Source organism: Takifugu rubripes, chromosome 13, assembly GCF_901000725.2.
Source record: "Takifugu rubripes chromosome 13, fTakRub1.2, whole genome shotgun sequence".
Lineage (NCBI taxonomy): Eukaryota > Metazoa > Chordata > Actinopteri > Tetraodontiformes > Tetraodontidae > Takifugu > Takifugu rubripes.
The window spans coordinates 14,395,622-14,420,810 of record NC_042297.1 but is presented as its reverse complement, the minus strand read 5'-3'; the positions used below and the strand labels follow the sequence as shown (position 1 = coordinate 14,420,810).

The 25,189-nt window shown below is 42.8% G+C and overlaps 1 protein-coding gene across 3 annotated transcripts; it reads left to right on the top strand.

The window, feature by feature from the left end:
* On the top strand, window positions 1-24,183 carry uacab (uveal autoantigen with coiled-coil domains and ankyrin repeats b). Of its 3 annotated transcripts, none has more exons than XM_011609981.2 (20): window positions 1-70; window positions 171-255; window positions 10,579-10,709; window positions 13,316-13,404; window positions 13,840-13,904; window positions 15,382-15,439; window positions 15,612-15,682; window positions 15,869-15,975; window positions 16,582-16,763; window positions 17,086-17,123; window positions 17,510-17,566; window positions 17,745-17,852; window positions 18,018-18,050; window positions 18,490-18,582; window positions 18,707-18,737; window positions 18,829-18,878; window positions 19,002-21,710; window positions 21,862-22,014; window positions 22,130-22,195; window positions 22,324-24,183. In XM_011609981.2, the coding sequence occupies exons 2-20, from the start codon at window positions 208-210 to the stop codon at window positions 22,393-22,395; spliced, it is 4,161 nt and encodes a 1,386-aa protein (XP_011608283.2). In that variant the 5' UTR covers window positions 1-70; window positions 171-207; the 3' UTR covers window positions 22,396-24,183. The 3 variants fall into 3 exon arrangements, with proteins under 3 accessions (XP_011608283.2, XP_011608284.2, XP_011608285.2); XM_011609982.2 differs by having other exon boundaries at window positions 41-58; XM_011609983.2 differs by lacking the exons at window positions 1-70; window positions 171-255 and adding an exon at window positions 9,207-10,088.
* Window positions 24,184-25,189: the final 1,006 nt, after the last annotated feature.

Genomic DNA, 25,189 nt, shown 5'->3' with positions numbered 1-25,189 from the left:
TATTTCAATCTGATTGGCTGAGGTAGCTGTCCGTCCAACAGTGGCAGCAGACTTTGTGGTGAGGCGTCAGGTGAAACTCGCCTTGTGAAGAAAAAGGGGGCAGAAAAAGGAAAAAAATCTTAGTTTGAATTTTCTGGAATGACTGTTCAAACTCTATCCACTTTTATCAGAGGAAACCTTTGACAAGAGAATCCGACACCTAAGAAAATGAAGAGCCTCAAGTATCGACTGAAAAAGCACGAAGTTACCATCACGGTAAGTGAATTACCACGAGTTTTGGTTTTAAAGTTGCGCTGATTCGGCATTTATTATTGCCACCTGCTGCTGCTAATGCTGTGATATTGTGATATAGATATTGTGGCCCTGCCTTCCGTCTTCCATAACATTTTAACCTCACTCATGTCCGCTCGGCGCTGTTGCGTCGGGAATTTCACCGCCACCCAGTTTGAGCACCTGCTGGACGTCCCGACTCGGCCCGATGAGTCCCGACGAGCTCAGCTTCAGCCCTTTCCCACGTCCTGGCCTAAACCCAGAGCAGTTTCGACTCCGTTAGTCACTTTCCCCATAAAATCCACCATAATCAGTGCAGCGGACTGGGATTTGGCCCCGGGACACTGCAGGGCTCCTGTGATGCCTTGTGATGGAGTTTCCTTCTATTTCTTTAAACTTTTGGATTCACACATGTGGGTTGAATACACTTGTCAATGCACACAGTTGGTGTTTACACCGTTATAATGGGTCTACATTTATTGAGCTTTTTGGTGCAGATGCTGCACAGCCTTATTGCTTCATTCAGAAATGTTTTCAAACTCTGATCAATAATTTTAGTTTATTGGTGAAGCCAGTGAAGTAAATGACAATGCTCTAAATGCATTTTAGCTTGATCAATCCCTTAGTGAATTCTAAAGCAACTGTATTTGTGTTTTTAGATCACACGCTTATCTTCATCCTTTATAATAATAAAATAATAATGATCTCTTTTGATAGGTTGGATAATAGGTGGTGAAAACTTAAAGTTGAATAACACAGATAGTTCCCTCATATCCTTTATTATTTCTCCAGCTTAAGTCAAAGGTCTTTTAATGTTATCTAGGAGAAAGAAGCTGACACCTCAAGTGTGACAAATACCAGCCTGTTCACTATCAATATATGACTAAATCAATTCACTCTCTTCCAGACGCCAGTCATGACCTCAAACATGAGCAATAAACAATAAATGTGTTACACAACAAATAGTTTAAGCTAACCTTACCAAAGGTCTGATTTATTCCAGGCAGTTGCTCTGTGGTCACGTCCATTGTGTACCTAATGAACTGGTGTGGCCTTACTTTAAAGAAGAGCAGCAATCCTGCATCCAAGAAGGTTATAGAAGGTTAATGGGCAAATATTACAGTAAAGAGTCTGATACGAATTGTGTGTCAAGCTGAATTTGTACCATTAATAATAGTTAGCAGTTAAAATTGCTCATCACATCTTAGTGTTTTCTGCCCCTGGTGTTTGTGTTTATTAAATTTAGTCTCAAACTAGTGCCTTTCATGGTTCTCCACTAGCCTCCCATAGCCATGCACACACTTGCTTTCAGTCCTTGCTGGCACCATGGAGACAGCTCAAGTCAAAGCAGGAATGTTTCGCGTTCACAGGCTTAGTCTAAATGTGCCATTACCAAGATTGCTGAAAGAATAGAGTGGCTAAATGGCAGCAATTAATGTAGCACGTCATAGGAGGTAATATTAAAGTAAATACTGGCTCATCTCGCAGCAACCTCTGAACTTCTCTTACATTCCTGCACAGTTCCACACACAATGGGTGTTTGGCACAGTGCTTTGTATTCAGGATTCAACCATTACAATGTGAAAGGCACAAAGCCAGAGAAGCAGTGTGTGTTTAAAAAAAAAACCCAAACCCAACCCTTCAGTAAAGAAATATCATTGATGGTTGCCTCACCTTTAAGCCTGAGGTGGGGGACGAGCCTTTAAAATTCAAGCTAAAGACTGCTTGAGATTTTGTCTTTGCCTCGCAGCAATATTCGTTTTCATCTCCAACTAATGCAGTCTCCCGAGGAGTCCTCGAGCAAGATTCTGATCTATGAATATATGTCTGACTCAGTCTTGGTGAGGAGCAGGTCATTTTTTTCTTCTTCTAAGAATCTTCTTTTTATTCTTCAGTAATATTTGTTACAGAAAAGGACACCGTCTGAGTGATCACTCTGCTGTTTCATATCAAAGAATGTTTGACAAATGTCTGTTCTTCTGCATCCAGCAGCAGGCCTAAGAGTCTCCCGTTAAATGCTGAGAACATATGATGCTTATGCTTGTATGTTGCCAGCAGAAAAGCAGAGCTACCAATCATGACATGTCTGCCCATCACCGCCTGCTTCCAGATGATCCTGAAACCTTTGATGATGAACACAGAGCCCAGTCAAGGCAACGGTGATTGCTCAGTGTGGTGAACACAAATGACGTCTTTTTCTGTGCAGTGGGGGGAGGCTTTAAAAGAAATGTTCCTGCATTATATGAACAACGGAGAAAAGGTTTAACCTTTTGCTGTCTGTTCACTGCGTGAATCTGTAGTTGAAACGTTTATGTCCTCACAAGAATGCATTAAATGGAGCTGAAATAGCAACTAACTGACTAAGAAGCAGTTGAAGAATGCCATCAAGCAGTTAACTCACCTTAAGGCAATGCAGCAGAACATTAAAGTGATCCATCATCTACAAAGATGTGATGTCAGTTGTCTCAGTAAAACCTTAGTAATGCTATAGCAAGGGCGTAAGCTGCCTTTAAAAGGCATATTTACAGATGTATGGACCTGGAAAATGAGAACTAGGTGATCAAACGTGTTGCACATTGTGACCCGCTGGAATACAGTGAGAAAACTACCGGTAGTAGAAAACTAATCTAGAGGCACCAGGCAGAGGTGAGAAGAACAGAGGCTCCTCCCCGGTCCATTCAAGATCAGTCAGTGTTGTTGGTAAATATGAGACTTTATTGTCATGTGGGTGTGCTGAAGCCAGGGTCACGGGTTCACACACTGGCCGAGCCACTGCTGCACAGGCTCCATCCCTTTCTGATTGAATAGTTAGACACAAAACATTTTAAACTTCGTGAGGATTTTCAAGTGCAGCTCAGCCACTTAATACAAATGGGATGTGCAGGCTCACTGGAACAGGACACACTACGTGATGGTGTCTCTCTTCAACTAGACAGGAGGCCTGGGAGTGTCTGGGTCCCAGGACTTCCTCCCAGATAATCTCACCGCCCAGTGGGAGCTGGTGGAAAAGACTTTGTCCGAGCCCCGTTTGAGGAATAAACGCCAAAAAATAAGCCCCCCCGATTAACTAATGTCATTCATTTTGACCCTCTGAAACCTCTAAAGTAACAACAGAAACACAACAGAAGGTCTAATGGCAGTCACATGACTTTAAAAATTTAAAACGCCTAAGCTGTGTGCAATTCCAAATATATTCTTTTTTTTTTTTTTAATTGTTTTTACATGAAAGTGCTGTTGGCTCAGGGATGATTAACAGGGCAGCAGGAAGATGAGAAAGAAACCCAAACTTACTGGTTATTTTTGGAACTAACCTGACCACAGGGAGGAACTTGACTGATCTCTGACGTGTTCTGAATGTAAAAGTCCAAGAAATAACAGCTACTGTAAGGTTGTGAGTGCTAGAGTTCTTTGGCCATGAGCTCTTCTACATAGGGTTAACATGTATTATTATAGAAAATGAAGAAATAAAACACTTGAGGGAAGATAATGTGATGTTTTCTTCACTGATTAAGGTGATTCGATGGACTTAAAGTGTTCTGCAACTATTTCAATCAGTGCTGTTCATTTCTCCACCTGCTGAGACCTTTTTAGCGCCAGAAAAAAAACCAACCCACCAACTCGGTGCAATCACCTAACCCACTCCAGGATTTTCAAGCACTGGTGGAAAATGGTGACCTCAGTATGAAAGTGCCATTTCTGTAACTTGTTTTTCTTTTGGTGCTTACCTCTGCGGATTTGCTTTATTTGGGGAGCGCTACTGCTGACTATTGTCAATAAAACTAGCATCAAATTTCCTTCTCAGGAACAGGGCGTCATTGTGATTGAGGTGAGGGTAAGATGATTCCTTGTCTGGGTTGTTTTCTGCCTCCCCATTATATCCCTGCAGCCTTGTGCTGATGTGTTATTATGCTGTTAGTCTTACCAGCACAATGAACATTAATCTGCACCCCTTCAGTATTCCATATTCTTCTCCCACGCACTTGTCGAATCCATCCTATCCTTCCTATCAGAGAAAATGTGCTTTTACAATGAAATAGTTGAGCCTCATTCTCATTACAACACTGCACAACTCCCCCAAGGCCTGCATTAGAATCTGGGAAAGAACACCGCTCGGGTGAAGGACTATTGATGTCGGGCAGGTCTTGTCCACATAGCACTTTAGAATTTTCAAAATGGCAGGAAAGCTGGGAAATTAGACGTATACAGTACAATAGGAAATGTAGCGGTGTGGTGTGCTTTTACAGCTTCACAAGCCCTTCAGGGTGCTTCATTAATCTGTTGAGCAGCCATCAGGGGTTGATTAACTGTTTCAGCTTCTTGATACCCAGCAGGAGTCCTTACCCCTCCTCAGACGAGAGGATTTATCATTTGAATTATCCTGGTTTTTCTCCCTTCTGTCATGGTCAGAGGGTTTCTGGCTAGACTTTTGGGTTTAGTTTGGACAGACCTAAATTAAAGCTGCGTCATGAATGTGTGAGACATGGTGATCTGGAGCGTTGATGAATCAATGCAGGATGACCTGATGCTTGTAGCTTGTGTGTAAATGGACACAAATTTCAGCAGCTTATGGTAATGGGCACAAATCAAGGTGCACTCATTATGCTGATTATAGGCCTACAACATTACAATGACTCAGATACACTGTCAAGAAATTACACTGTTCAGTCTTCCTGACAAAGAACAGCAAATAATAAAAGAATCCCATCAGTCCTGTAAGCTTCCTCGTTTAATATCCGATCATAAACTGTCTAATCTTATATAATGGTAATTTTCTGCCTCGTTAGCAAAACTTCTGACCAACGTGAAGCATATTGTAGCCAGGTATGACATAAATATTCACACAGAGACACACAGCCGTGTATTTGGAAAGTTTCTCCTTTCTGCTTCTGGATTTCTGAAAACATACATTGTGTCTTCTTCATCCTGTGTTTGCGTCACAGATATTGAAGTGCTTTTCACTGCAGGAGGCCAACTATCAGGCCGGATCAGCACAGTGTGTTTTGGACTGTCGTGTTGGCTGTGAAGTAGATGTTAGCGTGACTGGCTGTGTTTATAGGATTAACGTCTGGCTCCACGGGGGCAGCCATGAGGTCATCGCAGCATATTTGTTCCCATGCTGCACCAGCAACAATCTGCATGCAGAAGGGTGATCAGGTTTGTCCTGTGAGCTGGGCAGCCCATGTAGGTACTGTGGTCTGACGTAACAAGACGGTCAGGTCAGTGATCGAAGAATTACCGTGTTCATGGGCACTTAATCATAATTATTATGGATGATCTGGTGGTGCAGGCGACATGATGCATGCGCGCACACAAGCAACCTACTGAGCAACAGGAGCTCAAAGATTCTGCTGAAGAGACAAACTGCTGTGAAATGGCTCCGACTAAGCTCTTCCTGCCAAATGCAGCAAGATCTCGTCATCCCGTTCCATCTAATCTTTTCCTTGCCAGGAATGTATAGATTTGCATAAGTTTAGGTTGAACGCCATACTGAATTTAGACGTTTCACTGTGAATCACGGAATTATCTGACTTGTTGAAGGTGGAGAAAAAGATTATGGACTTGTTTTGTCATTTTAAAGCCATTTTTTAGTGATCCTTCCCACTACGTTCCTGGCTCTGTGTGGGGTGTGGCCTGCAGCAACATCAGCAACTATATCTACACAGGTTTAATTCTGGGTGTCGGAGCATATTTTATCTTGCATCATTCTAATTGTTGCGCCCAAAGAAACCTTTGCACCCTTCTGTTTCTATAATATTTACTCTTGTTTTAGCCAACAACATAATGATATTACAGACTGATCTGATTATCCTTATAGCCAAGTCCCCATTATGGCTGAATTGAAGTCAGCCTGATGTTTTTATTGTTTTTACCTAAATGACCATTGCTCTTTTTTATTTTTTTTATACATAACTTTTTGCTACTGATCCGAATTCCATTTTTTTTTTTTTTTTAAATGGTGCAAACCATAAGCAACCTGATTGATTTAAACAGGTTCTAGAGAATTGGATTATCCAGGAATTCTTTTTAATTAAATATTGGTTCCTCAATCCTGAACAAATGAGTCATGTAGTCATTATTGATGTCAGACCACCTCGTCTCTTTTCTCTTTCCTTGTTGAAGCTTTGTCAGCTCCCAGTCGACACCAGTTATCATAATTTTTTTTTTTTGAGCATGTCTGCCAACCTTAGATGACAGATAATAGTGTTTCTGAGAGGTTTTCTCTTGGCCTGTCAAGAATTGTCTGAAGTAGAGAAAAACAGATGGCAGCTTTGCCTTCTGGGTCAGAGGTCTTCAGAAATGGTGTGAAACTGCAGTGTGATGAGAAATGCTGCAATAATGGCGCTTCATTCAGACGAAATAACTGGCACCATTAGCTGTCAGAAATTTGCCTTTGCACAAGGGATTTATTATGATTTTGTGTTCAGTTGTAGCTCCAATCTTCTTGCCATTTAGAAATGATTTTATCATCATCAGATTTCATTAAAAACATTGAAATTCAAAAATTTCTGGTGTCTTATCCTTTTTGCTAATAAGTAATATTTCTCACTAATGCGTCTCGGGTAATTATTAAAAGTCCAAAATATGTACAAATGGATTTTGTAGGTCACGGGTCAAGGTCACGTCATTGCATTGTGATTCATAATTTTTCAGTCCTAAATGCATCAAAAATGCTGCTTCACCTTCCCAGGCATCAGTCGTTTGGATTTGCGCTAAAATGAACAGTGCTAACAACAGGGGTCACTGTTCCCTCTGAACTGTCATGACTGTCTTCACCACTAGTGTGTGTGCGTGTGTGAGTGTGCGCGGCTGTGCATGTGTGTGGTCTGCCCTCCATACGGTCCACATTCTGCCCAGCAAGAGTTGACCTGTGTTTAGCAGCAGAGCAGATATGCCAGGACTGCCTCGTGTACATACCAAAACCAGAGCGCCTCCACACCTGGTCTCAGCCGTCAGTGAAAGCTCAGCTGACTCCAGGCAGCACTTCTGGAACGAAGCATCAACTTACCTGTCCTGTGGTGACCTCTTATGACCTGCTGACCACGAGCACCATGTAGACTGTCCATATGTTCTTTATATTCCCACTCTGGTCTCTTAAGTTTCTCTCTATCCTCTTTTCTGGCTTTGGTTCTCAAGGATTTGTTTTGTAGTCTACGTGCTCAGACGGTTGCACAATTTAGAATTACATGCACTGAGCTGTGGTCGCCTATTAAAGAAGGGCTATGAATCAGGGAGGATCTTCAGATGCTTCTGCATCCAGCAGTCATGGTAAATGAACCCCCTGAATCTAAGGAGTTGCTGTGTTGTAATCCATGAAGGCTTTATTATGAGTCAAGGATGATATGATATATAGGATTACTGCACTATATCAGCATAATTTTGTTCTCCCTGTCTTGTTATTGACTTTCAATCTCTGTTCCAAGCCGCCCCTCATGGAATTCTCTAGAAATTCTGTGGCAGCCTCACTGGTATTTCAGCTGATTCCTAATATTTGCTCCACAAGAACACAGCAAATGTTCTGGCCTTTCGTGTCCACATTATATTTAACCAATAAAACTGGATACTGTGATATTCTTGCCACATTTGCCCTTTGAAGTCACAGCATTACCACATTATTACACTCTTAGGGATAAGGAAAATTGTTTTTGATGGTAGGCTGACCTGAATTTGAGTTTTTGTCTGGCTGGGGCTGTACTGGCCACCAAACCTATTATTATCTATCTATTATCTTTATATTGTGCCTTTTTTCTTCACCTCTCTTTGTTCAGTGTTTATCATAGATAGTGAGGCTTCAAATATATGGAGTGGTCAAATCTGACTGCTAGGAACACTAGCATTTAGTGCAGATCACAGCATTTTCAAGTGTGGGCTAACCCCTTTCAGATGGTCATGATTGAATATATTGACTGTCTGTTGCACTTCCTTTTCTGTTGTGCACTGCTTACCTAAAACTGAACAGCCCGTCATTGATCACGCCACCACGACCTGGGCTAGTGACACGTTTCATCCCTCAGAAACAAGTCCAACCCATCCTGGCACCCTGCTGTGTTGAGGCTCCTGATGCATCACCTTATACTATTAGCTCCTCTCTCATTTGGAGACTCTCAAATACGTCAGAGGTTTATATTTCATGACTCCGTGTCTGTGTTCTAATGTGTCTGACCGTACAATCGCAATCAGCTGAAATCACGCAAGTAAGAGGCATCATCTTTCAGCCATATTGTAAGCACATCTAATCATCATTATTCTTGTTTAATAGAGACGTTACATATATTTTTATCCAGCTGTATTGTTGGCAAACATCGTTGGTAACTATTGTGGTAAATCCTGCACCCTAACAGCTCCCACATTAACTAGGACATTAACAGATTCACAAACAAATACACACAGCAGTTTGCACATGGCATTTATGTGAGTGCTGTTCACCTTCTATGTGGCTGGATGCCATTTTGGCGCCTTTGTCTCCATGCTAGCAGGAGCAGCTTTCGTAAGTCGACACCTGCTTCTTCATATGACATGTCATTCGGAGAAGTTCTTCTTGTGTATTTGAGGTGATCGTTGCTGCTCGGTAAGCAACAGCATGGTAACAGTCACCCGGGTGAAGACGTGCACCTAAATTATCCTTGGATTTAATTCATTTGCCTAATTATTGGTGTACTGTGGCGAAGTTGGAATACTGATTAATGATAGTTGTTTTTCTGGAACATAAGAATCACTAGAAGAGCATATTAACTTGCAACGTTATGGTAGCGTCCATGTAAACAGGAGCCCTTGGCCCGACCCTCTTGAGGATCATTGCCATGAGCATTTTAAATGTGCAAACCGTAACCCAAATCCTCCTCTAAACATAATATTTTCTGATGGAGGCAAGTGGGGAACACTGCGAGGGAGTAGCTATGTAAGCAAGGTCTTTTTGGTTGGCCCGGTTTCATGCTGGCAGCGCTGATTGACACCAAATCCATTACTCACGGCACAGGAATGTCCAGAATGTATTCTTAGCCCCCGTCTTCCTATCAGTCACTACAGAAAGGTTGGCGGGTCAAAAAATAAAGAGGTAACTAGTCTGTACGGCTGTCTGCACCGCCACTGTTTACCAGGGAGGGGGGTGATATTTTAAAACTTGGAGAGCTCACATATTTACCCCGTGCAGCCTGCCTGACTGTCATTGGTGGGGTGAAGGCACTGAAGACCACTGAGAGAGCGCAGAAGCAAAGACATAAGCTCCTTATTGCTCCTTGGTAAATACCTTTTTTAGTTTTCCAGTTGAGATCGGGAATAAGAGGGAGAATTGGAGAAGACTGAGCTCAAAGAAGGTTTCTGGATAAAGGCAGGGGCCAGAGGTGAAGCAACTGGGGGGAGGTTGGAGGCAGCCAGGCTGAGCTGACTTTTCCTCCAGAGGAGGAGTTGCAGTTGCTGGCCAGGGCAGGTCCCAGGGCCAGCAGGGCTGGTCCTACTGCTTCTCCACCTCTTTCCCTTTATCCTTAGTTTTCCTTCTCCTCCCTTCAGCCATCAACCAAACTGCTGTGCAGTGATGAGCCTCCAGCCAGAGTTCAAGAGCCACACAGGAATGTGCAGAAAACCCTGCCAAACGAACCATTTCTGTCTTAAGTGAGGAAAAACATCTGCTGCAGAAGAGGCCGCCTCTGTTTTGTCGTCCTGTCCAGTTTTTGTCGCGCTCACCGGTTGAGTGCTTTGCTTATTTTCGCCAGATTTTTGCTTTGTAAGCCGCCACAGTGGCATCCTTTTCAGTAGCGCGGTGCAAGGACCAGCTCCACTCGCCCAAGATGAGCCGCTGGCTGAAATGCACCTCCATGCACTTTGTAGGTATTTCTCGTTAGTCATGAACCGTGTTTGCTAGCTGTCACGTTCTCATGCTTTAGGCTGTTGTTTCAATTTGGTGAATGATGAGAAATTCATCCTGAGACAACTTGCATTGGTCATAATTAGTTGACTGCTTGAATTACTGATTGTATTGTAATTGTGATGTCTGGTCTTGGTAGCCTTCATTTATTCATTTTCGGTACAATGTGTGCATGTTAATCACATGTGTTTAGAATACTCGCTTCCTCATTATCTCTGCATCGTTGCCCTCAAGTGAGAAACTGGATTTAAAGGAACGTCCCTGAAATCTCAGCAGTCCTCCGTTCCCTTGATATGTAGCATCACTTAAGGACTCGTTAAACAGTACAGCCAGGCAGCATATTCTTAACACATGTTTTAAGTCAGGTCTATTATTGCATCAGGAAAGTGTGTGTGTGCTCGTGTGTGTGTGCTCGTGTGTGTAATTGCTGTCACTTTTGTCCCTGCCAGAACACAGACTGGAACAAGTACGATGACCGGCTGATGAAAGCTGTGGAACGTGGTGAGGTGGATAAGGTGGCTGCTGTTCTAAGTAAGAAGGGTGTAATCCCCACCAAACTGGATGTGGAGGGACGCTCTGCGTAAGTACACACACAGAAATACACTGAGGCAGAGCTCTAAACCCTCTGTGTAATTGCATACATGCATTATTTTGTATACCTATTGTCTCTATCCTGGTTATTCCTAGTCTGTCTAGAATTGCTGAGCTTCACAAATTCCAAACATTGTGTTGGTCAGACATTCCTGAATGTTTCCCAGATAAGACAGAGACAGGGATTCTTTAACTATGAGGTCATTCTGCTCATGCACAAATGTTTCAGGGAAATTTAGTGCCAGTTCTTTCTGCGCAGCCCCTAAAACAATAAACACCTCCTGCCATTTTGAATGTCTGATGCACCATTCAATCCCAAACCTTCATTTACTTTCCTGGCATGTGTGAGACATTTCTGCACTGTGTTATTACACGTCTATTTTTCTATCCAATAATTTTCCTTTTTAAGCATCCAACTGACTGGAGGTCAGTGTGTGTGGGAGCTGGTATAAAGAATGCGACCTCCAAAGGGCTGGCCACTTTGTCCAGTCTGTTTATGTTGTCACACAGGAAATGACTCCCTGCAAACTCAGCTCAGATCCACTGTGGTGCTCCCAAAATCGGCTAATAAATTTAGGCCCTGCTGCAGAATATTATCAGAATCTACTCAAAGCTTAAAGGACTTGACTCGCACTCTTGCTTAGTAAATTTCAAGTAAATTTGTGTTATTCTGTCTGCAGCATCCCCCCCCCCCCCAGCAGCTCCTTCAGGTCTCTGCTATATACACTCCTTGACATGTAATCAGGTTAAACTCCAACATTTTTGTAGGCCAGACCCCCTCACTTTGTGTCTAAGTATATGAACAAATGCATTGTTAACGCACAAAACCAAGGTGAGAGTATTTTTAGAAGTGCATGAAATCCTCTTCTGGTGTTGACAACTTTGACTCCATATCTGCAGTGGGTGTAAATAAACATTACACACCCTTCTGACTTGTTGTTCTCGTAATAAGCTGCTATAATTTGGATAAGTAGTGTTATGGTTGAGTAGTAGTGTTGTGTTTACAGGTTTGACAGTGACAGTGTTACACACCCAGTCATGCACATTGTGCACTTTTGTACTACAGGGCTGACAGGCTGCAATTAATTACCTATACTTATGCTATTAGGTTCCAGCCTTGATTTTATTATTCACATAAAAATGCTGAAAAACACAATGTTTTAATAAATAATTACGCTTATCATATTATATATCATAGGTTCCGGTTTGTTTGTTTTTTCCTTTGCATTCTTAATGAATGCAGCATTGGACTTAACCTTAATGGCTACGTCCCATAAAGGTTTTAGATCATGCTAAAGTTGAGTTGCTGTAAAAATTATGTCATTGGACCAGTGTAAAACCCTGCTACTGCATCAGTGGTCCACACACAGAATGAGAGCGTTTGCTGGTTTTGGCCTGTGCTGAGAGAGGAATGCTAAGTGACATTCTCTGGTAATCGTGGACGTCTGTGGGGGATGATAATTACAACATGTAATGTCATTGGGTGATTGGCTGCGTCTTATTGGATTATCATAATTGTGTTTGGCTAATGGATTCAGCTCTTGAATGTTGTTTTGGTGCTTGCAGCCTTATAAACAGGTTACATGTCCATATATATATATAAATATATAGATATATATCTGTAGATGGTACTTAATGGATGCCCATGAGGTAAGGCCATCCTTCATACCCACCGTACTCTCGGTGTGACCATAAGTGGCTCAGGACTAAGCAGCAAAATATGTCCACGTGACTGGACGCATACTTGATGAACGGTCACTTGGCACTGAACTGGCACATGCTAAAGAGCAGCAACTTGTTGGTGAGGATTGGCAGCAATGAAGTTTATGCCGAAGCAACTTTTATGTGCAGCAACGGCAGCCACAAGAGTTAAACCGTATGTCTTATTTTGGAATCTAAATGCTGTTTTTAAGTCTTAGTCCATAATGTTTATTGCAAAAATGTGTGGTGACTAGAATGCCTTGACAATATTGTAAGGAAATAAACAGATTTGATTGTAGTTTACTTTTTCCAGTTTTCTTTGTGGGGAAAAGATGGCATTGAGTCACATCACTTTGCAATGCGTCTTTAAAGTGAAGCCCTTTGGTCTGCTTCCTGTCTGCAGTTTGGGCTTTGAGGTCACGACCCTCCAGCGAAGCAGTGTCTCCAGGCCTTCAACACGGCTTTTAATACCCGCCACCGTGTTGAGGTGACAGCCTAGCTGTCTCCTTGGCAGATACTTCAGGCTTAGTATATAAACGGGTCCGTGTAGCCTGGCGGGTCAGAGACTGGGATTAGTTTACACACAAGTGCCTTCAGGCCTGCGTGGTTGGTGGCGACAGTGTTTCTGTGGGTTAAATCAGTGATGGGGAACTGGAATGTTCCCTGTGAAATTTAATGAGTAAATACAAACTCACAATAACATCCACAATGAAACTGCAGACTTAATTAAGCAGATAATGACGTGTATTAATTGGTCAAGTACTGACATTTTCTTTCAGCAGATGCAGTCAATAAAATGCTGGTTGTGTTTTTACTTGTTGGTCTTGATGAACACGGATTCTCCTCTTGTTCTCTCCCATTTACTGCAATCATGTGGTGATCTGCCTTTTTCAGGTTTCATTTGGCTGCAACTCGGGGACACCTAGAGTGCCTTAATCTCATTCTGGGACATAATGTTGATGTCACTGCAACTGATGCGTCTGGTGAGTTCTGTTTGGATTAGAGCTGTAGCCTGAAACTCCATTTGGTGGTTTTACAGTGTGCAATCTTTCAAAGTAAGTCAGTCGTTAAGCGCTTGTTGGAAAAGGAAAAGGAGTAAGGAGTTAAATTAAATTTCAATGGGCTCTGAGTATTGTGTAATCGGCTTCTTGTTCTGAGAAGGCCAGTGAAAGCTGAGGTTAGAACGCATGCAGAAGTTCAGGTGCCACTAAATTAAGCGTATGTGGGGAGCAACAGCTGTCTGCACCTACGTCTCTCCTCCACAGGAAAGTCCATTAAAGCCTCTTAGACACAGGGACCAATAAAGCAGACCTTTTTTAAGGTCATTCCTTCACTCGCGATGCTATAACCTTCATGGAGATGCTACTGTGCCGCTCCGTGCTTTTAATACCGGTAATTGCTGTAATTTTTCTTTGCAGGCAAAAATGCTCTTCATCTCTCCTCAAGAAATGGACATTCGCAGTGTGTTCAGAAACTTTTACAGGTGAGGTGCTACATTAATTCTCACGTTACCTTTTGTGCCTGGCAGATGTGCACGGACGCTGGCTGTGGTTTGGTGCTTCTGCTCAATGTCCTGATTTAAAACTCCTTTTTCCTTTTGACCAGCTCGTGACAGGAGAAGTTTCAGAATGAGCTCTTTTAAATTCTTAGTGTTAATCACTCGGCTCTGCTCAGCCATCAGAAACCACTGCAGGATTTATGTGTTGATAGGACTATCTTGGTAGTGATTTGCTCTGATAGGATCAGAGCCCTTCATCAGTCACGCTCACACATGGCAGTGATCTAATGGAAGGTGTCACTGTTGGCAGGGGCCAGGCAGGGACTTGTCAGTGGTGTTGACAAGCATACGCTCCTGCAATCCTGACAACCATTCTAGGTGCCGTCATCACGGCAGACATAGCAGCTGGATGCCCCCCAATCCGCCCCCTGGACAACCTCCACAATTTGACTCTCTTAGCCCAAACCCTCAAGGTATAGAATATCCCCCTAACTTGCTCTCCTGTTGCTCCTCTCCCCTCTCCCCTTCAGCTTTGTCATTTGAGTCTGCAGCTCATTTTTGGCCCTTGTTGCTAGAGAGAGTTTAGTTTTTATAGTGGGAGGCAACATTCACTGGCAAGCTTACCCAGCAACATCAGGCCCCTGTTAGCATTGAGTCCTCAAGGCCGACATAGCAGACCCTCATCACCACAGCGGTAAAGTCACTGGTGTCACAATCATATCAGCATCGCACTGTTGAGCCTCCTTTGGTTTGTCCACACAGGTTTCAAGGCCAACTTGTTAGAAAATACTGTCAAAATGCATGCATATAAACATTGTGATGCTTCTTGGCCTACTTCTTTAAGGTGTGATCCAATTGTGTGTTTGTACAGAATTCTTGATCTTGGTTTACATGTCTTTATCAGTTCATGAGCACTAAGTGCTCACGATTGTGCTTTGTAAATTATTGTTAACGCACAAATCCCTAAATGCATCACACCATCACTTATTCATACATCAAACCGCACTCATTGTTATTTTATGTTTTTTTTAATTTTCTGACCTAAAGCTGCGTATAAACATCAGACATTTCCAAATATTAAGAGTTTTTTTTAAATCTAGAGACCCCACACATGACGATTAAATTAGGCTTGCTTGTTTTTATTTATGTTCATTTCCTTGTTCCTCAGTTAGCTCGATTCCTGACTGGCTAAATTCAATTCCACATCACAATTTATGGAGTCCTGACTCGGGAATTGTCAGCTTTCCTCGTACTTGAAGATTTTTAGTCGCAAATATCGAAAACGTTTGTATAACTTTAGTTTATATTTACGATTGTCAGATATATACGATAACTTTCTAACCCTGACGTTTGCTGTCCTTGGTTGGGAAGGGAGGAATTCAGAAAAAAACACAAAAACACAACACAAAAACCACTCAATGATCTTCGTGCATACCCCTCCTAACATTTTATTACTTTACAGCACAACTGTCCTGTTGGAAATGTGGACCTACAGGGAAGAACAGCCTTGCACGATGCTGGTAGGATCAAATGAAACATTTCTTTTGACCCCTGCCTGGTCTGAAAATTAGAAACATGTGTTAAAGGCTTTCTTTTTTAAACTCCCTCTACCCTTGTAGCTGAGGCACATGCAATTTGCAGTAATAGATGGGATGAAATAATTCATTCGACCTCTTCTTCTTTCCATTTCAGTCATGGCCGGCTGCTCCTCTAGCGTGAAACTCCTTTGTGATGGCGGCACTGCTGTGAATGCTAGTGATTTTGTGAGAATTGATCTTTCTATGTCCAATAATGTTCTCATGTTCAGCCTGACAGTATGTTGTTCTAGTGGCGTTGGGTGAGAGTTCTGACAGTCCGTTTCTGGCCTAAGATGATAAATACGAAGAGTATGATGTGCATTTCTTGTAGGTGAATGTGTAGATTGAGGTAATTATTTGTCTTTTATGCAGGACGGCAGGACACCTCTGGTCTTGGCAACTCAGATGTGCCATCCACACATCTGCCAGCTGCTGCTGGAGCGAGGAGGCGATATCACAATCCGGGACAAACAAAATAAGTAAGGAACCATCAGTCTGTGAATGTGCCCCCGGCTCAGCTTTTCTCTAATGCCTTCGCCCGCTTTGATCGGTCCTGTATCACAGTGGGCTGCATTTGACTTGAGGCTATTCATCAAGAATGGGATGCAGTGGGAGCATATGGAAGAAAACAGTCATGATAGCTTCATCTTGTATGTAAATGCGCATCAATCATGACAAGGATACATGCATGAGTGAACAGACGCCCTTGTTCACATTATTGCCATCATTTTTCTTTCTACACATCATAAAATATTACTATAAAGACAACATTTTACACATGTTGGCTTTCATGTGTTATCCCTGTTCGGCTGTCACAAGAATATGACATTCATGACACAATTTAAAGGCTATTTTTCATAAAGGTATTCAATGTTTTTACCTTTTTTTTTTGTGAAATCTGGGTTAGGCATGAGAGGGAGGAAAAACAGATTTTCAACAGAGAAATCAGGAAAATTGAGCTGCTAGACCTCTGAGTGTTCAGCGGTCTGAAAAAGCAGCATAAATTGCTGAATTTGCCACCTTGAAGCCCTCGCATTCAGTATTTGGAGTTCAGTCGCTAAAAGCCGCTTTTGTTGCCTTTTCAGGACGGCTCTTATTCTTGGCTGCGAGTATGGCTGTAAGGACGCTGTGGAGGTGCTACTAAAGAGCGGCGCTGATGTTAAGGCTGTTGACACTTTGGGTCACGATGCGTTTCATTACGCTCGCCTCAGCAAGAACCCAGAGCTCGTTGGAATGGTCAAAACACATTTGGAGAAAATGACCAGAGGTCAGTCCAGCACCATTTAATCCTGTATCAATATCTACACCTGCCCTTTCCCAAGAAGATGGAACTTTTGAAATACATTAAAATCACAGTGAAACTCTGGTCTGAAAAACTGTATTTGAAATCTAATTTTCCTGTAAGTAATAATGTAATCACAGTGAACATATTTCAATTTTTAAACAAATTAACCAATAATTAAATAGTGTAACTACAAAAGTAGTAGAAAATTGGATTTGGGTGTACATATGTAGCATATAAACATAACATTTTCTCCAAAAAATACATGAATATAAGATTGATTTGACCAATTTGTTTTTAATGACAGATAAAGAAGCTGCAAAGATTGAGCAATGGAAGCGACAGGTAACCGTGTTTCACCAGCTCACAGCTATTAAATCCCAACTATTGTGATCAGCAACTGTTGTGACGCATTTTAGGAACGTCACTTGACATTTGCTGAACCATTGGCTGATAAAGGGAAAATTTGTTTACATTTCATTCTCAAAGAAGAGTCTCTTCCACCAAACCCTGAGCTGTGGTGTGCAAACAACCTTGAGATCATTATCAAGTCCTAGCAACTAATTTTATATTTGTTGTAGCATATTTTTAAACGATCTATGACTAACCTTTTATTGTTCTGCCCTCTTAGTCCATGACTGCCCTCTAGTGATTGCAAATGAGACTCTTTCTGTGTTTAAAACCTAGAAATGTTTTACCTTTTGCTGGAAATGATCCTGTGTTTTGTGCAGCATTCCGTGGAGCGATCAGAACCACCAGAGTCCAACAGAAGGGATCAGGTCATCTATGTAAGCATGAAATATTCACGCCAGCAACACACATTCACCTAGTTTTTTCATTTTTCATCAAAGACAGTTATTTTGTTTTAAGCTCCTTAAAGGTTCTTATATGTTTTATGAGTATTCATTAATTTATTATTGATTGGATGAAAAGCTTTAGGTTTTCATGCTGCTCTGTGTGTGTTAGGATTTAGAGAGGCAGAATGAGGGACTGCAGGAGAGCCTCAGGAAGTACCACCAGGAGCAGCGAGCCCTGGTGGATAAGGTCAACTTGCTACAACAGCAGCTTACACAGGTGAATAATGCTACGGTGACACATTATTAAAATGGACCCTCCAAGCATCAATGTTCAGGTTAAAGTCATCGGTGTGCTGCATTTAATGAACAAATTAAATTCTCAGGTGGCACTGACATTCCACTATTGGCTAAAGGATCTTTTTGTATTTTCCTTTGTCCCCAGGAGAAGATTACTGTGGAAGAAGCTCAGAAAGAGGTATGAAGCAAATCTGTTAGTAAAATGTCTTGTAAGCTTTATATTGGCTTGCTGTTGTATACCACTGCTGACCCTGTTGCAAATGAAATTCTGCAGAACGCACATGCACAGTGTGAGACGCCACTAGTAAGAAATGTTTCTTATAAATGGGTTTCACTCCCATCACTGTATAAATGTTCTACTCTGGAATTATTCCAGGGTAAAGATTATGGGAAGAAAACTAGATAACCAATTTACCTCTGAATCTCAGGGATTCTCTAGTGTGCTGGTGTAAAAGCAACAACGGCATCTTTATTCATATAGTAGTCTTTATGTGCCAGGTAAGCTGTTAGACAGGTAAAATGGTACAATTACGCAAATGACCTGTGGCACAATGATGAGTGGAGGTGCTGAGTCTTTACTAACTCTGGACTGATTGCATTTCTTTGTGTTGGAGCAGAAAGAGCAACTGAAGGTGATAATTGGTGCCAAAGACAGAGAGGAAGGAGCTCGAGGCTCAGAGACTGTCAAGGTCCAGCTACGGAGCACCCTGGTCAGTGATTCCACTCGGAGTGTTCCAGACTTTCGGTTAAAGATTTTTATGATCCTCTGCTAGGAGAGATATTTAGTGTTTTAATCCAATAGTAATAACGGTACTGGTCTACATGTATCCACAGGGAGACTATTCTGGCCAGTCTGTCATCAAAGGTTGGTTTCATGGTTTTTGAGACTTACAAAATTAGAGTCAACTATGTTCAGGAAGTGTGCGTGATGCCTTCAGTGTTTATTCTGTTTGCAGGTAAAGAAAATATTTTGGTCAAACAAGCTCACAGCCTGGATTCTGACCATGTAAGTTTTGTGTTGGTGTAATTTTATTAAAAATATAGCCACTCTTACCTCAGTAAATATAGCAGCATTTAATTGTTGCTAGCTAGAGCTCCAGCTTATTTTATTTTGCAACATTATGTGCAGATAATCCAGAAACCCGCCGTGGCCCGTTCAATGTCCAGACCCGGAGAGAAGAGTCAACCTGTTGTAGGCTGGGATATCTCTGGTGAACTAAACACACTCAGACATGAGCACGAAGTGGCCAAGAGAAGACACCATGCCATGGAGGAAGAAGTAGCACGCCTTCAGGCTGCCCTGAACCGTAAAGCCCAAGAGTGCCAAGAGGTGGTTCGTAGTCGAGACACAATCCAAAAACAAGCTGACCAGCAAATTCATGAATTGGAGGAGGCCTTGGGTGATGTCCAAAAGAGGATGCTGGATTCGGAGTGTAAGGTCAAGCAGCTTCAAGCCCACGTAGTGGCTGTAAAAGAACACTTAGGGGGACAGGGCGTCGACGAACTGCGCATCCAGCTGCAGGACATCAAGGCCAAATATGAAGGTGCATCGGCTGAAGTGGGTCGAGTCCGTAATCGTCTCAAACAGAGTGAGAAAGCCTTGGAGGAGTACAAGAGCAGCGAGAATCAGCTCGCCGCTGAGGCAGAGAGACTCAATCAAGACCTGGATTTAGTGGTTGCTGAAAGGAACGAATTAGCCGAAGTCCTGGTCGAAATGGAAGCAAAGATGAAAGAGGCAGATACAAAACATGGCACCATGGTGCCCACTGAGAAGTTTGATAACATGAAAAACCTGCTGACTAATGCAGTTGACGAGAAAGAGCGTCAGCTGGCTGAGCTGAGGGAGGACTACGATCGCGTCCTGGAAGAGGTGGCTGATCTTAATCGAAAGATAGGCAGTCCTGTATCCCAGGGAGAGGATCTGTCTGCTGAGGAGCAACAGAGGTTACGGGAAATCCTCGAAGAGCAAAACAAGTCTTTGAAACAGAAACTGGTTGATTTGACTGCCAAAAGCCAGGATCTCATTTGTGAGGTGAAGGAGAGTAATGAGGAACGAAACATTCTACGAGAACAGCTGGATGAGGTCAGAACTAGGATTCAGATTGACTTTATACCCATCCAGGACTACGAGGAAGCTCGGAAGAACATGGTAATGGCATTGGAGGAGTTGGAAGACAAGTTGGTAGAAGCCAGTGAGCGCTATGGGAAAGCAGAGGCACAGGTTCAGCAGCTTCAGACGGAGAGGTCGCAGCTGCAGGAGAACATCAGCAGCATCAAAAGCTCCAGCAAAACTCATCAGAGTCAACTGGATCAGCTGAGGTCTCACAATTCTGATCTGCTCCAGAAAATTGAACTCATGCAGGGTCAAAGTGAAGATGGGAAAAAAGAGCGTTTGCAGCTGAACACACAGATCCAAACTCTGGAAAAGAGCCTGGCGGGACAGCATGTTCCCAAGCAGCAGCACGAGGCCCTGAAGGCAGAGTTGAGCTCTACCTTAGACAGCGTCAGAGCTGAGATGTTAAAGTTGGAGAATGAGAAAAAAGAAAGTGAAGAAGAATTGAAGAAGGTGAGAGATGGAAATGAAAGGTTGAAAGAAGAGTTGGAAAAGGTCTTGGAAGAGATGAAAAAAGACTGTATACATGTGAAAGACCACAACGATGCCACAGACAAGTTAAATGCATCTGTGCTGGAGGCGGAGATGAAGGTAAAGGAAGTAACGGCGTTGTATTTGTCTGCTCGGGAAGAAACGGTGAAGCTTACCCAAGAACTGCAGGCTCAGAAAAAAGAACTTGATACCATACAGGAAGCAATCCAGTCCAAGTTCATCTCTGTCACAACCGCAGAGGAAAATCAAAGATCTTACATTGCTCAGGTGGAGGAACTGAAAGTCAAGCTGGTTGAAATGGAAGCAAAGTACAACAAAGAAAAGTCTGCAGGGCAGAGCAACATGCAGGAGCACGAGAAGCTCAAAGGTGAGATTGAGTCTGTTCAGCAGAGACTAGATTGGGCTCTAGTTAGCAGTAACAAGCACAAGGATGTAGAGGAAGAGTTCAGGAGTAAATGTGAAGAGCTGACGCACAAGTTGTCCAACTTGGAGCAGCAGCATCAGGAGTTGCAACAGCAGAAGGCTCATCTCCAAGACCAGAATGCACTGTGCAAGAGTCAGAACCAGAATCTGCAGGACCGCCTGAAGTCGGAGTTGACCCGGATAGCGACGTATGACACGGAGCTGAAAGCTCTTCATGATGCCATGCAGCAAGCCCAGACAGACTGCAAGAAAGCCAGAGAGGCTCAGCAGCAGGAGGCCCAGAAGGTTTGTGCCTTACAGAAAGAGCTGCAGGAGTCTCGGAGGGATCAGGCTTCTCTGCTGCAACAACAGGCCCAGTCAAAGGAGGAGCTGGAGGCCCACATCTCTAAGCTACAGCTTGCACTCCGAGAAGAGGAGGAGAACAATGCCCAGAGGGCCGAAGACGTCTCTGCCCTGCAGTCTGAGCTCCTTCAGGCCACGCAGGCCCTGGAAACAGTCCGCTACAAGGAAGACCAGATGAGTCAGCTGCAGAAGGAGAAGCAGCAGCTGGAGAAAGAGGTGGCCAACCTCGGCAGCAAGCTGTTGTGCTTAGGAGAGGAGTGTAAAGAGGCCCGGCAGGAGTCTGTGAGGGCCAGGGAGAGCGAGGGCAAGGTCAGGGCGGAGATGGAGACGGTCCAGGAGAAAGGAAACGCTATAGAAGGAGAGATCGGGGAGCTGAAGAAGAGATACGATGAGTCACTCGGCACCATAGGCGACCTTCAGAGGAGGATTCAGACTTCAGCTCAACAGACCGAAGCCAAAGACAAGAAGGTAATACAATCTTGATGTTCTCATTATGTTTCGATTGCTTATTTTGGGGCTTTTTTATTCGTGGGTTTTGCCTCATAGGTGTTCTTGCTTCCAGGGTCAGAGTTTTGTTTCTAGGGTTGGGAATTACGATATTTGTGTGATTGTGTTTCAGATCACAGAGTTGCTGACAGATGTTGAGCGACTGAAACAGGCTCTGAGTGGTCTCTCCCAGCTGGCTTACACCAGCAACACCCCCAGTAAGAGACAGACGCAGCACACAGAGGCGCTGCAGGCCCAGATCAAGAGCCTCCAGCAACAGCTGGCTGTAAGTACACGTGCAATTGTATACCTATTATATTTCATGGTGTTCAGACATAAATTCTGTGTGTAGCAGTTGCTGAAGTCTTTGCATCTTCCCTTCCTTCTTTCTGCTCAATAAGGAGGCTGAGAGACAACACAGGGAGGTGGTTTCAATTTACCGGACTCATCTGCTCAGCGCAGCACAGGTGAGGCTTGTGTTAAAGTGAGAGCGGGTGGAAAGGAAATAAAATAAATAAATAAACAAAACCTAAAGTTATAACTGCGCAGCAGCTGAGCTCAAGTGCAGAATGAGGGATGTGCTGATCTCTGATAGGGCCACATGGACGAGGACGTGCAGGCCGCCTTACTGCAGATCATCCGCATGAGACGGGAGCTGGTGTGTTAGAGCCTGGCTGGACAGAAGAAAGGCTTCCCGCCGCCTCTGGTTCCCTGTTCTCCACATCCACCAGCGCAGAGTTCTCCTGCTGCCTTCGTGTAATGGGCCTCCACTTTGTTCTGGCACATTTAAACTCGCGCTTCACGAGTCAAAGTGAAGCAAATATGTAATTTTAGTCGCAGGTACATCTAGTAAAAATTAAACTCGGTTAGCAAACACGTTTGTAGCAAAATACTATGTTAATTCATCGCCCCGCCATCCAGGTATCCAGAACTACTGTTCACTGCTCAGTCAGAGCTGATGATGCTGAATGGTCCCGTTCGCTGACACGTAGGTTTTAAATTCTCAAAATCTGTCAAAACTGACACAAACGCAGTCGTCACATTCCCACCTGACAGTTGGTCTGTTGTTCAACGATTACCAGGTTTTAAAACTTTTAAGACTCTTTCCACAGTCGTCCTGTTCAACCCTGAAGGACTTGGCTCGTTCATCCTTGTTGTGTTGTGTCAGTGATTTCAGTAGACATCAGTTTTCAGTGTGCGTGTGGACTGTTGTTATTATAGGAATTATGTAAATCTGCCCTTCAGTATTCAGCAGCTGTCTCCTCTCTATTAGACTAAAAGTGTCCCATGCAAATATGCGCCTCAAATTAAGCATCTAGCTGTTTCCTCACTGAGCTGAAGGGTTGCATTATAAAAACAATCTTTTTTCCCAGGTCCACGTGAGCCCATATTTCAGAGTTTATTAATCAGCAGGTTGTTTCTCCTCTAGCTGAACCACTTTTACATTGTTGGCTCCTTTTTTAAAATTGTTCTTTGGTGATCATTGGTGGAAGTTCGTAGTAACATATGTACTTTCAGTTTAATCCAGATACCAAAGATGTTGAGGAGGGTAAGATCATCCTGATATAATACTTCCAAAAATGGTGGGTGGTGTTGTAAAAGAGTTTAATGAACCTCTTCTCCAAATTTGAGTCACGGGTGTGTGAAGTGGAAAATTGCTGTGTCCTGTTTGCAGTGGTACATCTTTTCTTTTTTTTTAACTAGAGCGCCCTCTTGTGGCAGAACTTGGCAGGCCAAGTTTATAGACGTTGTAGTAACCACTGTGGCCCAGAGGGGGCAGCATTTGTTTATGGAAGCTGCAGCATCTGCCTGCTTGTGCGTAACACCATGGAAACTTGATAGGTGAGAAAATGTGAATTTAACAAAAAAACACAAAAAACCCTCTCATTGTTGGAATTCTATGCAGTTGCAGCTCTTAGTACAGAGGTTGCACGTTGCCGAGCCGGCTCTTTGTGACTGTTGTGGTGTTGTGATGATGGAGCGAGTCTCTCGTGCTTTTACACTGATATATTTTTCTTAGCTTTGTATGATCAAGATTACTACAGTGACAATTCAGCAGGTCTGGAAGTAGAAAGGCACAAAAACTGTATTCAGGGTAACATTAAACACACGGATGCCACTTGATGATATTAGAACAGAATTTATGACTTTGTAAACCTTTTAATTACAGTTTGAAGCACTCTTGTCTTTTCAGCCAAGACATGAACACAGAATTCTTGCTGTTTTCATATTGTTCAAATGAAATGTTCTCCCTGGCTTGGAAAACAATTCACCTTGTGTTTGCAGATGTACAAAGAAAAAATTCCAATATTTTCATTTTCACTCAACATTTAACTTTGCTATTAACTATTGATCACATTTCCTGTCCGTGTTGAATTTCTTGTTTTCTTTGGCAATAATATTTGTTTGTGAAATGGTAATACAGAATCAATAAAGTGCCTAACATAGAAAACGACATGATACTTCAGGGGTTTTTGTCATCAATGGAGAAGTTTGTGTCACTTTTTCCACATAAATGTTAGTTTCTCATTGTGAGTTGTTTATTTTTGTAGCATTATATGAAAATTCTGAGCGCGCTGAATGAATTTTGCACTCTCCTAGTCCAAGATGCCTTCAAGGACTCTTATTGAATAATATTTGGTTAGGTGTGTTTTTTTTCCCATTTTACCACCAATCAAATCTGAAATTAGCTCATAATCTGATGGATGATCTGAAGTTTGTTTTGAAGTTTAAATTGTTGCTCATTTGCTGGATAAACCAAAGCTGACCCATATAATTCATAAAGTTTTGTGTGTTTTCACACACACACACACACACACACACACACTGCGGCTCCTGTTGTGGGAACTTTTGAGTTCATGTGGTTTCACTTTAAGTACAATCAACCCTGGAATGGGCCAGTAGCTCTTTGGCACAGCACTGGCTTTTATCTATGAGCCTGCATTGATTTGTCCGTTGGTCTTTTTTTCTTTTCTCCTCACAAGATTCATTTTTCATTAAAGATCTTTGAAGAGGGAATGGTGAGAACAGGGGTCACGGCTGTTTCACTTATCTCACTTCTGATAAATTTGTGGCATGCGGTCACCGAGAGCCATACGCAAAAACAGTGATTAAACTGGCCCTAAATCGCGCCCATTTTCCAGGATAAATAATTATTGCACGCACCGAGCAGCGCTGGAGATTTACGACCGACGGCTAATTAACCTGAACACACAAACACACCCAACACAGACCCTCTAATTGATACAAGACTTGTCCTGAGATTGATTTCTTTGAGAAAACCCCCTCTGGTTTCAAGTGGCAGCCATCCTTCACCCTCCTCCTCCTTCCTTGGTTTTATGATTCTCTTTCTTGCGGTCTGCACTGAATAAGCTGTTCTCAGCAATTATGGCAAAAACAATTCAATCTGGTTCTGGATCTCTCTTTAATCTCATTTCCAGGATCCTAATCAGTCCCATATA